Consider the following 15,218-nt stretch of genomic DNA (forward strand, 5'->3'; position numbering starts at 1 on the left):
TGTAGTTTAAAATTATGCATAAAATATAAGTTTATTTATCGTATAGTAAATAATATCTAATTGACACAAAATTTGACATTTATATTAAAAGCATAAAAAACATGCAATTCAACTATTATATTTTTAAAATATGTAGTAATATTTATTTTATTGAATATGATTGTAGTTTTAGGTTATAATTAATTTTGTAATTAAATTTTATCCATAGAAAATTACTAATGGTCACACTCAAAGTCTCACGCATATATGCACAACATTTTTGGGGTTAATTCTCAAATACTGTGTCAAAACCGCATCGGATCTCACTATTATGATTTTCATTTTATTTTCACTCTTTTTGGCTGGTAGTGGACTAATAGTGGCTTTACATTGATGTCAGGCTATTCATATATACGAACGCCTAGACTTAGAAAAAAAAAATTATTTACATAACTATTTTTAGCTTAACTTGTTTTGTTTATCCAAAATTAAAAATAAAATAAAAATTAAAAAAAAAAAAAAAAGAACTGAACATCTTGACTTAAGAATTCTAATAAGTGTTATTGTTTACACAAAAAAGAAAAAAAGAAAAAAAGAGTTGTTTATCTCATATTAGTTGTATGTATCTAATGTCCATTATTTATAACCTCAGTTTACAACTACAAAGGTTAGACTATTTTGTAGTTATGTTCTGATTATATAATGTATTATAAATCTGGTTTAAAATACTATTATTACTATTTTTATGTGTGTGAGTTTACTCAATTCCAAAAATTTGGGTTCAATAAAAATAATTTTGGCCCTCCTAAATATAATCCATTAAAAAAATCCCAAATAAAAACATTAAAATTAGCATAAACAAAGAATTTGGGTTCAACAAAAATAATTTTGACCCCAAATATTTCTTAATATCTTAAATAAAAAAACAAAATAAAAGCCCAAATAGCAACAATAAAAATTAGTCCAACAATAGTTCAAACAACAACAAAAAAACAAAAACCCCTAAACATTTTTGATTTGTAACTCGTTCAACCCATTTCATAAAATAGTCTCTAATTTATTTTTCTTGAAAAAGGTATCGAGAGAGATATTATGGCCATGTGTTCTTCTCAGCAACTCAACTCGCAACTGCAACATGCGTATCATCTCTCTCTCTCTCTCTCTCTCTCTCTCTCTCTCTCTCTTCAATATTCTTAGTTTTGACTACTTTATCTCTCATCCATCCTTTTTTTTTTTTTTTAACCCTTCTTGCCATTTGGCTTTTGCCCAACTCCTAAGTTTCTATAAGTGCTTTTTTTTTCTTTTCTTTTTTTTAAATATATATTGTGGGGCCCAATAATTTGTGGCCCTGGCCCATTTTTACATTGGGGTCCAAGACCCGAGCCGAGGAAGAGTATAGCAGAGGATGTGTAATAAAAGTCCAAATAGTCTTGAAACATAGCCGAGGATGATTCTGTCCTCGGCATATCCAAGCTCCCCCTGGAAGAAAGGGCAAAAACGGTATAGGAACAGTTTGGGAAAAAATCTAAAATATCTATGTCAATAGAGAAGGAGACGCTGGATAGTATAACGACCAAGGACAAAGGGAAAGCTGCATTACTGCCATTCAATACTCTGCACCTGACAGAGCCATGCTCTTCAGCTTTTACAACCGCCCCCAACCACTCTAGGTATGGGCTGACAGGACAAGTCTTAAAGTCCTAGAAAATTGAGCTTACACGTGGACGCTGGTAAGAGGATAAATGCCCGTATAAAAGGATAACAAAGGCAGTGTGAGAGGGGGGGGGGGGACAACCCGTCCTCCCAACCATGGTGTCCTAGAAACAAGGAGAATAAGAAGAGCATAGAGCTCCCCAAACTCCTCGGACGAGATTCACTAACCGGAGCCAACCCAAACTACCGTCCAGTGACCAAGACCTAACTTTTCAAACCCACGCTCTATAAATGATATTGTTTGGACCATTTTTATGTGCGAACCCAACATCATTTTGGGTCGTTACAAATTGAGTCCTTACATATATATATAGACTATTAGTTTTTCTTTTAAGAATATTTTAACTGTTAATGGTTTGGCAACATTATTTAGTATATTTTTAACTTGTATGATAAACTATTAGACTATTAGATTTTGTATAATTTAAATTTCTTAATGGCTATCCTAGAAAAAAAAAAATACAAATTAATCTTTAGTGTAAGTAGGGTTCAAACTTAAAACTCTTATTCGCCTATTAAAAAATTTAACAAGTTTAGTGTAGTGAAACCCACTTTTATTTTCACTTCTAATTAAATTATTAGTTTTGATACAATCTAACACAGTAGAACTTGTGGGGCCAGAGAATTTGTGGTCCCGGTCCACTTTACATTAAGACCCAAGGCCTACGCCAAGGAGAGGAGTGGCCGAGGACAAGTATTAAAATACCAAATAGCCTAGGAATGCAGCCGAGAATGATCATGTCCTCGGTATCCCAAGGCCTAGAAGGGAAAAACGACACGTCATCAAAGGCAGCCTCCAAAGTGCTTCCAGAAGAAAAAGCGAGAAGAATGGGACACACACGGGGGTACAGTGTGGGATTGATTTAAGGAAAAGACGTCACCTCCGCATTGAATGCGCCAACAAACGTCCTAACCGAATTGATGAGAAAAGATTCCTGGGCAATGTGGTTTCGGTTGTTGCAACTAACAAAAAGTAGGGGGAGGCGGCTGACAGGACAGGTACTCGAGTAGGTGTTTGCTTGATCGACAGATGGAAGGTGAGGATCAACTGAGAATGGGCTATATAATGTAAGGATTCATGCGCCAAAAAAAAGAGGAGGAAGCTTCATGGACCAGATCCATGGACAAACTTAGTTTACCTTTGCGCGTCCACCACGATTAACCACTATCCGGTGATCAAGGCTTAGCCTTTCAGTCCACGCTCTACAAATTTTATTGTTTGAGCTTTTAACGTACGAGCCCAATACCAGTTTGGGATCGTTACAAATTGAGTCCTTACAGAACTGATAATGTAGCATGGAGTTTATTTTTGGTCAAGTATTTTTTTGATTTGTTTTGTTTTTTATCTGTGTGTGTATATATATATATATATATATATATTTTTTTTTTTTTTTTTCCTTTCTTTCTTTTATTATGTTGTCCAGGTCCTACAGGATAGCCGACTCTCATATAAGCAGGCACCATGCGTGATGCGACACTAAACTTTGTTTTTTTTTTTTTTTTTTTTCAATACACGGTCAAAAATAACAAACAACAAAGACAAACATTAGAGATTCAGTTTACACTTTACCCCCAAAAAAAATTAGAGATTCAGCAAAAAGAAAAAAAAGACAAACATTAGAGACGGACCAAGAAGAGATAAACAGGTAAAGCAAATGTAAAGGTTCTGGGAAGAAGCTTAAAGATAAAGATGACAGAAGTAGTGTTAAGAAGAAGAAGCTGAAAAATAAATAGAAGAAGAGAAAGGAAAGAGAGCTAAACTGCAGAGTACAGAAGAGAAAGCTAAAGAATAGCAAGGCAGAAGCTACAGTCGTTTAGCACAAGTGACTGAAAAACTACATGTCGTGTAACATTGATTGTACGGTTAGTCCAACAGATAGTTTAGTTTGTTGTTGACTGCTGGTAATCACAGCTATTAGTCCATGTGTCAGTTTCTCATTGGTAGATTAGTAACTAGCTTAGAGTTAGTCCCAGTTCTGGGGACATATATAATGTGCTCTTGTAATTAAGATCAATGAATGAATTCATTTTCTCACTCAAGATTCATAGCAAAACCAAAAGGCCTACCAAAGGAATAATTCCTAAAACAAATAAAAATCAAAGGATTCTATTGCTCAGCACCGAGCTAATTGCAAATTGCAATCTCATACCTCAATGGTATTTTCAATTTCACCGTAAAATCACACCTCAGAAGAGTATAAATGTATGTTGGATATCTCTGAGTACCAACAGTCAGTAACCGATCATTTCTTTCTTTCTTTTTTCTTTTTTCTGAAAATATTAAATAAATAGTTCATAATTAGGAAAATCACCAATTTTCCATTGATTGAACGTAAGCAGAATAGATGTAACCAGATTAATTAGCTAACTAAAAATTGTTCAGCACTGGTTTGCAATCTAAATTATCTAATACCTCAAGGATATTTTAAAAGTTCAGAACAAAGCACATGTCTAACGTTAAACCTTTTGTTAGATAGTTCTATCTCCAATTTATAATGCATTGAGCCAATATTTCAGGCTATAGTTAATGGACAATATAATATAATGTCTAGAGTTTCTTTTTTGAGGAAAAATACTAAACTGACAAAGTTGCCTTAGATTTTTTATCATCATCACCCTTGGAAAAATGATCATTTCCATTTGAAATGAAATCATTTCATTGTTTAGATTAAATATTATAAATCTAAAGATATACAAATTATCTATTTTTAAAAAATTTATACAATGTAACATTATCTATGTTGTTAGATTCAAAAAATAAGATCTTAACTGTGAAATTGATTGATTTAGTGCCAAAAAAAAAAAAAAAAAAACTATGACATCGATTGGAAATGAAAGGACTCTTGTCCACTAGTTGAATTGACTTGAAGTTCTTGCCACGCTTCCCCAACATAATTTCTAGATTTGCTTGCAGATAAATCACACTTAGCAAAGAAATCAAACGACGTTTGTATATTCTCAAAACTTAAAGCATCCACAGTAAATGTGTCAAATGCCAAATATTTGGCACACCAAACACAAAAACGGAGTTTTATGAGATGTGCCAAATGTGTCAAATTTTTGCAACATGTTACAGTACCATTGCATTTTGCCACGGTATGGACTCAAATGGCATTTGTACTTAATTATTTTTTTATTATTCATCTTTCTCTCTCATCCCACTCAGCCACTCCATCTCCACTTCTCCAGATCCTGCTCTATCTCCTCCCTCTGTCTAATCTCCCTCTCTCTAGTGAAGGATGGGTTTCGATGTGGGTATATTTTGGATTAGGCTCTGACGTGGGTCAGCTGACGGTATGGGTCGTGGGTATGGCGACATGGTGGGTCGCAGCGAGGTGGGTTGCGGAAATGGTTGTTGGTGGCTGTTGTTGCGGCATTGGTGGATGTGTCGTTGCTGAGTTGAGTTTCGGGTTGCTGAGTTGCTGGGTTCTGGTTTGAGAATCGGTGGCAGCTAGCTGTTTGGCTGGTTGGTACTTCGCATGGTGGTGGTTTGATGGTTGTGGGATTGAGGTTTGGGTTTGAAGGTCTGATGGATTAAGGTTTAGGTCAGTGGGTTTTGGTTGATTTTGTGCATTTTGTGGTTTGGGTCAGTGGTTGATCATGGTTTGGATCAATGGGTTTTGGTTGATATTCAGAGTTTTTTGGTTTGTTGCGATACTCGGCAATGGTTGGTCATTGATCGTGGGTTTGGTGGTTTGTTGTGAATCATGTTATGTTTGGCGGTGCTATGGTAGTGGTTCAGTTGGTTTGGTATGGGTTTTTGGGGTGGTTCTCGATATTTTTCTATGTGAATGGTGGTGAATGGTGGTGGGTCTTGGTGTTTTGCTGGGTCTTGGTGGTTTGTTGTGTTTGTGCTGGTGGTGACTATCAGTGTTGTTGCGGCAGTGGTTGTTGGTAGCTGTTGTTGCGGCAGTGGTGGATGTGCCGTTGTTGTGGTTGATGTTATTGATGGTGATGAGAGGAAGGAGATAATATATTATTTTAATGTGTAGTAAATATTATTTTAATATATAGAATTGAATGATGAAACATCTGATAAATGAAATATTATAAAATTATGTGGTAAAATAATAAAGTAGGCTTTTGGTGTATCAAAATAACATTTTTTTTGCAACATCTGTTACAGATGCTCTTAAAAAGTGATTGTATTCCATTATTTTATATTGTCGAGATTACAACTAAATTTGTAGTCAAACTCTCTGAGTCTTGCAAATTAGCATTTGTCTATTTTCAGCATTTTGAAAACCTTGCAAATATATTAAACAAGACATCTATATATATTATTTCTTTTTATTTGTACACCTTTCAAAAAAAGGAAAACAATTACACTGGTCTGATCAATCTTCTATACCAAAAAACAACCCTCACCATCAAACAACGGCAAGTACTAATTAGTATTTAAAACAACCACAAGACTACAAATTATCCTGTAGTGAGGACTTGTTATGCAAGATACAAATTATCCCGTTCAGGATCTGAGCCATCAGTATCACTATCACTATAAGATTGTGGATCCCAAAACTTTGAAGCATGCTCATCTTCAGATTTGACAACAGGACAAGTAGCATTGTTGAAGTCCCTAAAGCGGAGACGGCTAAGTCCCTCGCCACAACTACCAGTAACAATACGACATCCATTTACAGCCAGGGCAGTACAACCAGAGCTTGGCTCCTCATCAGAAGAGCAACTTAACGAATTTATTTGCGTACCAGTGTCAGTCTCCCAAACATTGATGAAAAAATCCTCGGGGCCTCCCGTAACTATTTTGTATGGATCCATGTGCACAAATGCCACTGAGCCTGTGTGTCCATCCAACTCAGCTATAGGTCCGGGATTCGTCTCCTGGTTTCTTCTAATATCCCAAAGCAGTGCTCTGCAGCATTTTACGTATATATTTGTCAAGCATTGTTAAAATACACAATTTAGCATAAATAGTTTGAGTAACTCAAAATAATCCAGGGATCAAAAAGAGGAAGAAAAACTATAAAATAATAATAATAAAATCCAAAGAGAATACTGTCCCAGCATTTCCTTAGACAGTTCACTTGTATAACCAAGTGAGTTGCAGATTGCTAAAAAATCAATTCAAACTATGAATTCTAGTTTCATCTTACCTTCCACTAACACCAGTACAGATTAAGGATTTTGAAGGCAACATCTCAAACGAGTGCAACTTTGGCTGATAATTTGCAGCAGTAAGAACTTTTCGCATTGTCCGTAAATCGATTGCAATGACAGAGGAACCAGTAGCCACATAGAGCAGAGATTCATGGCACTTCATATTTACTGGTGAGCCAGGAAGAGATGCCATGCCCACACAGCATGATGAACGAACAGAAGATGACGCAGTTGTATCCCAAACCCTCACCTGTCAAACTCCACTATTGTTAGATGAAAAGCCAATCTCAAAATTTCACACGTGTCAAAAAAAAAAAAAAAAAGACAATCCAATTAAAAAAATGAGATGAAGTTCGTTGGTCCCCTGTAGCTTGAACAATTGTTTGTTAAGTTTTTTAGTTACTCATTTCCAAAAGGAAAGTTAAGTAACTTCTATACCAAGTTACTTGTGGCTGCATTTTTTTTCCATCTACTCAAGTATAAAATGGATTCATACAATTCTAGAATTGGGAGGCTCCTTGCTGAATTCAAAAATTCCAGATCTGCTGAGATGGTTTCTGTGAGACCAACGGAGTTGCTTCAAGCATGATCACCTCCTAGGCGTTTCTCAATTAAAATTAATGTGGATGCTGCAATTGGAATAAAATTTTCTGCTGTTGCTGCAGTGGCGAGAGATTGGAGAGGGAGGTTGGTCTTTGCTTGCTCACAAAAGTTGAATACCACCTTCCCTCTCCAAGCTGAAGCTGAAGCAGTTAAATAGGCTTTGTTGTTGGCAGCCAAGTTGGAAGTTGAGGGTATTTATATTGAGACTGACTCCAAGAAATGTTGTGATGCTCTTATTGATCCAAGTCAAGCTTCCCCATGGATAATTAGGTCCAAAGTTATGGAGATGCAGATCCTGCTATATGCTCTGTCTAATGTTTTTGTCTCTTGGGTTCCTAGATTAGCCAACAGGGCAGCCCATTCTCTAGCAAAGTGGTCCTTGTCTTGTAATTTTTTTGGTTCTTTTGATACTAGCTGCTGTCCCCCTAATTTTGCCTCTGTTGTGTGGGATGAAGCTGGCAGCTAGTTGTATTTTTGTTGCTCTTCTTTGTTAATAAAGATTTTTCATTCATCAAAAAAATGGATTCATACAAATCAGGACTGAGAAAACTACATGTGCTATTTTTTTCACAGTAATTGTAATTAAGCCCGGAATTATGGTCACTTGTCCATAAAATCCTATATTGTGCTTTAAAGAATGGAACATTCTGCATGAATAATAAATGTCAATAAGCCCTAACTCAAATGGCATCTCCTTCTTCTATAAGAACATGGTGGAGAGTGAGGTTGTGAATTTGAGACCATTTGGTGCATACATAATTTATCAATAAATAAAATGTGCAGGAGTATAAATAGTAACTGGCATATAAGCTTTTGAGTTATCACAATTTTACACGTCATTATTTTAATATGTATGTTTAATTGAATTTAAATTCTATCGTATATTTAAACTTTTCATTCAAATATTGACATATCATATTTTCTTTAAATGTTAGAATATATAGTTTCATATACAAACACAATCATAATAAATGTGTAATGCTAAAATATATGGTTCCATATTTAAACAAAATAATAATAAATACCTTTTGATAATTATCATAATTATTGAATTACATATTTAAACAAAATAATAACAAATACCTATTAATAATTATCATAATTATCAAATTACATTTTTTTTAAAAATCATATTATGCTACTTTTCCATGCATTGCACAGGTTACCAACTAGTAATAAAAATAACATGTTCAAGAAGCATAGATAGTAATTGTCACTTAAGAAAACCTAAAATGCATGTTCAGGTTCCTCTTTCAGTTTCCATTTGGATGCTGTCCTAAGGTACGACAGAACTGTTCCACATGAAAGTCAAGACCTACATATTTTCAAGAAGGTGGCACATTGAAACAATTCTTTCAAATTGGGGTGTCAATAGAAAAAAAATTGATAGTTCTTTTTTTTTTTCTTTGGGGGGGGGAAGGGGGGACATTGTAAATGGGGTGAATGTTAATCATCGTTATACACTCCAGTACAATAACTGGAAAGAAACAGAGAGTTGCATGGAATACCTTGGAATCTCTCGAAAGAGTCACCAAAAGAGAAGTTTTATGCCTGGAAGAGAGGTGGAAGCAAGCATTGGTCAGTTCAGTTAGAAATAGCCACCCATGGGACGATAACAAAGATAATGATAACAAACAACTTAAATGTTCCAAACATTTTTTAAAAAGTCTATATGAGATACAGCTAATTCAGTGATTCTTTAATATTTAAAAATAACAGCTGTCAGCTGACAATACATCACTGATGTCAATTAGTTCCAACTGAAAGGACAGTGTGCTTGTGGGTTCCAAAACTCAGTGGATGAACATGTCACTTACCAATTAAAAAAGATCAGATATTACTCATTGGTCAAATTCTTACAGTACCCAAGCCAGTTGCAAAAAGAACAACAAGAGTTAATGAGTCTTCTATTTACAACCGGATTACCAATTCTTTAAACACAAAACTAAGCAACTAGTGCTGATGAACTCTAGGTCAAATGGCACTTCCTCCCCTCAAAATAATGCAATGGAGGGTAAGATCATGAGTTTACAACTCACTAGGTGCGTGTATAACTTACCAAAAAAAAAAAAAAAATTTAAAATAGAGAGTGAGAAGTTGAGCAACTAGTATAATATTAGTGCAATCTTTTAAAACATAAAAGATAAGAACTGCCCAGTAAAAAAGTTGTTTTTATCTAGTCTTAGTGATTAAAGAATTATCATACCCCGCAACTGACATCAACTTTACAGGTTTCTCATGCCCATACAGAGTAGCCTTTAAAGCACTCTTGCCACGCTTGCCACTGGAGTTAAGGGACCAAAGGCGAACAGTACCATCTTCCCCTCCACTTGCCAGTACTTTGCCAATACCATCACCTAACAATTTATCTGACAAGGTAGTGACTGGCCCATTGTGACCCCTAAAACATCGTTGGCAAGAACCCTATAATGAAACCAAGATATCGAGGATCAAAAATAGGTAGAAACAAGATCCCAGTAGATAAACAATATCCTCCTGTCACCAATAATAACAACAATCACCATGAGACCAAGTAATGAAATAGAAATCAGAACTAATATTTGTTCCTCCAATTGGTTCACTGCAGTGAATGCAAGTATTGAGGATCAAGAACAGAGATCACAAATATCCACAAATTTCACTAATCCTTTGCTACAGGGTATCAAATCAACATTAATTTATGAATTACCCTCCACCATAGACGAATGGTGTGGTCACAGCTTGAGGTGACCAACACATTTTCTTCACTTTGTGTTTCACTTCGAAACAGAGAAGTTTCATTAAGGGGAAACAACCTGCAATTAAATGATTATAATAAAAGATTAAGCAACAATTCTTTTTATTTTATAATAATGGATAACCATTTACAGATGGAAATTGGAACTATGCTAATAAGCTTCACATGATATGTTAAATTGATCTAAGGCTCATGTTTTGATGTGCGGTATAACAAAGAAAAGAATTGTTTGAGACCACATCTATCTTTAAACTAAATCCATTTCTAAATTTTGCACATTTCCAAAAAACATTTACAAGCAGAGAATTCTTGTTTGAAAATATGTAAAATGGAAGTCCAAGGGCGCAACCTATAATAAAATATATAACGCCAAATGGCTATTTAGCATAGTCTATCAGCCTCAAGACTAGTTATCTTTTTATAAAATTCATGGGAAGAAAATACTCTTGCAAAAAGGAGCCACTGATGAAAATATAAATTGCTAATACGATGCCACTTATAACCTTTCCTGTTATAGTTCTTCAAACATCCCAGTTAAGTCCATTTGTTTGTTTCTATACACATAGGAATCCATGTCCTACATTATCCTAGAAAATTATAAAGAAGATATTTGAAGATATTTGTACCCACCCAGTCCAGTTTTCAGCCTAACATGCTACTAATAACACAACTTGATTACAAGTTTTACAGTGAAATGTAAATGACCTTGTAACTAATAATGGCAGTGTGAATACATGCACGTGGCCCTCACTAATGCTTGAGAAATTATTATATCACTGCATGTAACATCAACTTCGGAACAAGAGAAATGGCATGTAAGATTCTTACCTCATACAAGTTATTCTTGCGGAATGATCACTTAGCATGAGGAGAGAACTACTCTCACATAAAAAGCAATTGATCTTTCTCATTTCAATCAATGAGCCCTAGTTTAACGCACACAGCAAAGTCAACGTCAGAATGAATTTGAAAGTTCAGAAATACTAAATTATCCCCCCCCCCCCCCGGGGGCATTTTCCTTTCTTTTTACCCCTCTTCAAGCAATAGTTATAAAAAGTGTCAAAACGTTATAAAATCCTATCGACGAGAAACAAAACCTCAAAATATATATCATGAGACTTGTACACAAAGATATCATAGAAGTTGTATTAAACCCCATGCATCATGGAAAGAAAGCATAATAAAGGGAGTACTCATTTCAATACCTGTGAAAAGACAAAATCATTTTTCTCCAATAATATTTGGTTGTAAGGTTTTGGAAATGTATAAATGTCAGCAACTAAGGGATCCATAAACTTGAACTGCTGCAGTGCTGTACGCCTTGCCAAATATGCTTCCCTCACATCTAATGTTTGTGGGGAGCTCGAAGGTGCTTGTTGTGGCCAATGCTCCCTATCCAATTGAATGCCAGATATACAACAGACCCTTCAGTTAAAACTTAAGAAAGGGAAAGGAAAAACCTTTAAAAAAACAAAACAAATATATTACATACTAGAAGCCTTAAAATTTCACATGAATTTTTTTTTAAGAGAGATTTTAGTCACAGCTTATGTTTACGTTTGTTATTTTTAGTTAATAGTAACACATTTTAAATATAGGGTTTCATGTGAACACACTCCCCCCCCCCCCCCCCCCCCCCCCAAAAAAAAAAAAAAAAAAACCTACATCAAAACAATATAATCTGTTCAAGTCCTTAATAAAGGGCAGTCAGTTAATGCAAGGAAACTGTAACCTCTTGTCATAGTGTGCAACCACGGCTTCTAAGATCCAACTTTTATTATTATTTTTGATGAAGTGGATCCTCATCAAGGCAGGGCCCTTTGGACCCACTCCTAGGGAGTAAACCCAACTTTCTTATATAGTATATTATATGCTTAAATTCAAGTTACATCTGGTGTGTTTTTCGGTTAACATTACACCACCTATTATCTTCTAATTGGAGAAATATGTCATCTAATTCCCTTTCAATTTATTTGTTTTTTCCATATCCACCATGCTCACCAAATATCAAGCCTATCAAAGATTAAGAATCATCTCATCTATGCCAAAGGCCTCTTGGCCTGGTGGCCCCTCCGGCTCTCCCCTAATACGGTGAGCTCAAGCTCTGGTTCAGCCCACCAACTCCCTCTATGGGGTGAGCAACTATAATAAACTTGAATGCAGAAAACTGTTTGCATTACAAAGATCAATATGTTTCACTTTCACACAGGCAAATATTTGTTCTTTTTCACCATGTCCAGCTTGAAGCAAGAAACACTCACTAATTGCAGTGAGTCACAAGGGTTACTCACAAAAGAACATTTTGATGAAAACAAACCATTTACAACAAAATCCACAACCTAAATTAGTTATCCGAGAAATGCCATTAAATATTTTCTCAAGTATCTAAAACTACAATTGACACACATTTCCTTTTTTTTTAAATAAAAATAAAAGGTCACAATACGCTAATAGTCCTAACAAACTTAAAGTGGTCACTTTTAATCACTAAAATACTTTAAATGATTGTCTTTCCGGCTTGTTTTGATGGAGGGAAAGGAGAGTGGTAAGGTTTAATGAACCATGATTTGAAGTATTTTAAGGAGAGAGGGGGAGGGGTTACACTTACACACCTATATTAAAAAAATTTAAATTGTCAATTTTGCCCTTACAATGTCAATTTATATATCTTTCTTTAAAATTAGCAAATGAGAATCATAATTGTCAATTTATATGACCATTCCCCTACCATCCTCTCTCTTCCATTTACTTAATTTTTAAAGGCTTAACTACACTTTCCCCCTCTATCTATTGAGTCATTCACAATTTTCCCTTAAACTATAAAATCGACTAATGTCCCCCCTTAACTATTTAAAATAAGCAAATAGGCCTTGGCGTCCACTTTGCTGTTAAGACCCAACTGAATCTTTTGATTTCTTTTAAATTCCATACCGAAATGACTAAAATACCCTTGAAGGGAATTGCAAATGACCTAACAATTCTGAATAATTCCACCCAAAGAACCCATGAGATGCATTTCGCTTGTATTTATCACAACTGAAAAACCTTCTAAAATTTTCATCTGTGAATGCTTTTTTCAAAGGAAGCCAAGACAGACAGTAACATTCTCATCCATAACACTCCCCCCAACCCCCCAAGCTATAGTCTATTGGGTCAATGGTATTTTAGTAACTTTGGTATGGAAGAATAAAGGAATCATAAGATTCTGCTGTGTGTTAACAGCAAAGCAAACAATAGGAGGTATTTGCTTATTTTCACTAGTTATGGCACTTACGGGGGAACATTGGTCGATTTTATAGTTTAGGGAAATTGTGAACAACCCAATCCAAAAAAGAGGGAATACTCCCCTCCCCACTCCTCTCCTTCCCACCTTTACCTTCTACCCTACTCTTTTTCCAAACACACTGTTAGACTAACAAACAAACTTCAAACTGATCGCCTTTAGTCCCTATGAAGAGATGACACGTCAATAAAAGATAAACTTTAAGGACCAACAGTGTATTTAAACTAAGGTTAATTATTGTTGCATACAGCCATACACAGCCTATGAAAATCGCATTTTCAAAACACAATTTCAGTTTTTAATTGTAAAATCCTGTTTTCAAACCGCAATTCCAACTGCCGTGGTGCAATGTGGCGCAATGTGTGTCTTACACGTGGTGTGTAACTATCACTACCCTTAAACTAAAAGTACATTACTTGAAATCGTGTTTTCAAAAAGCAATTTCAACTGACGTGGCGCAATGTATTCCGTACACACAGTGTGAACTAAAAAGGTAAATTAGAAATAGTGTAAAGAGAAGAGAAGGAAAAGGAGGACCTGAACCAGCGGAGCCAAATGGAGTTGGAATAGGCGACGCGTTTGAAGTATTTGCAGGACATGGCTAAGTTTGAGAGGTCTTGGAGATTGTCGAGGTAGTTTGCACAGTGAGCCAACGAGTCCTCGTCCACATCAGTTATCTTCGTCGTCGTCGTCGTCGATTGCGATTGTGATTGTGATGGCGATGAGTCCGCCATGTTGAATTACGCAATGTACAGAAAGCGAATTCGTTGGAAATGTATTTATTCCGAAACCCTAGAAAATTGCAACTATAATAGGTAGAGAAAGATTTGTGACTGAGCATGTGTTATGTGTTTGTATAAGTGAATCATGCCACGGGATTTTGTGGATTGATTGCTGCTGATATCGCACGACTTCTCTTTGCTTCTTTCCCGTGAAAATTAGGGATTTTTTTTTTTAAGGTAAAAATTAGGAAAACTAGAAATAATCTTGACTCAAATTTCATACACCTTTTTGGTTAATAAACAAAAACAAAACAAAAGTTTTAGACTAGACTATAATTTTAAGTAGGTTGTAAATAGGAATAGGCGAGAGCCTATAAGCTATAATTATAAGTTAAAAACTTCTTTTTTTAGATAGATATTAGTTAAAAACTTATTTATATAATAAAATCACGTCTAAAATTTTGTACCCCTCTAAAATTTATGATTTTAAACAAAAATGGGTGGTATGTGTTATCATAAATTATAAATAATAATTTAATACCATATAAACTTATTTATAAGTTAAATAGAGTCTTTTATAAGTTAAATCGAGTATGTAGTTTACAAAATTATTCTCAAACATATTATTATAATTGAGCTTAGCTTATTTAATAGTTAAGCTTAAACTTGAGATTGAGTTTAATTTCTTTGCAAAACAAACATTTTTCTCAAGCTAAGCTCAATCTGTTCATAAATTTATTTACAGTCCTAATTTTGACCTTTAAAAGTTTGAAGTTGTTTTTATTTTAGCCTTTTATATATTAAATTTTTCATTTTAACCACAAATGTTTGATTTCGTTTTTATATACCATGCTATCTATTTTTATTAGTAATATGATATTCTATAATATTTTTTTCTCTTTTTTTATTTTTGAAGTGAATATTTTTTTCTTCTTACAACAATGAAATTCATGTATTCAATAGTATCTTAGAGTTAGTATTTTGTGAAATAATTAAATATAGGCCCTGTAAATGCATATTTCGAATGAAAATGGACGGCAAAATCAATATTAAAATAGAATCA

The 15,218-nt window shown here is 34.7% G+C and overlaps 1 protein-coding gene across 1 annotated transcript; it reads right to left on the minus strand.

Annotated features, from left to right (window-relative positions):
• Positions 1–5,948: 5,948 nt before the first annotated feature.
• On the minus strand, positions 5,949–14,447 carry LOC115976823 (uncharacterized WD repeat-containing protein alr2800-like). The gene is made up of 8 exons (XM_031098316.1): positions 13,971–14,447; positions 11,356–11,542; positions 10,979–11,076; positions 10,103–10,208; positions 9,620–9,837; positions 8,922–8,964; positions 6,807–7,060; positions 5,949–6,565 (listed from the first exon to the last, which is right to left on the minus strand). The coding sequence occupies exons 1-8, from the start codon at positions 14,165–14,167 to the stop codon at positions 6,136–6,138; spliced, it is 1,533 nt and encodes a 510-aa protein (XP_030954176.1). The 5' UTR covers positions 14,168–14,447; the 3' UTR covers positions 5,949–6,135.
• Between the last annotated feature and the right edge of the window lie 771 nt (positions 14,448–15,218).

Source organism: Quercus lobata, chromosome 2 (assembly GCF_001633185.2).
Source record: "Quercus lobata isolate SW786 chromosome 2, ValleyOak3.0 Primary Assembly, whole genome shotgun sequence".
Taxonomy (NCBI): domain Eukaryota; kingdom Viridiplantae; phylum Streptophyta; class Magnoliopsida; order Fagales; family Fagaceae; genus Quercus; species Quercus lobata.

What these genes read in the sequence shown, in the direction of transcription:
- LOC115976823 (XM_031098316.1), bottom strand. Translation starts at nt 14,167, where the DNA reads ATGGCGGACTCATCGCCATCACAATCACAATCGCAATCGACGACGACG. An exon ending in ATTTGGCTCCGCTGGTTCAG is followed by an intron (nt 11,543 to 13,970) that starts GTCCTCCTTTTC and finishes TCAATTGGATAG; the next exon opens with GGAGCATTGGCCACAACAAG. An exon ending in CCATTCGTCTATGGTGGAGG is followed by an intron (nt 9,838 to 10,102) that starts GTAATTCATAAA and finishes GTTTCATTATAG; the next exon opens with GGTTCTTGCCAACGATGTTT.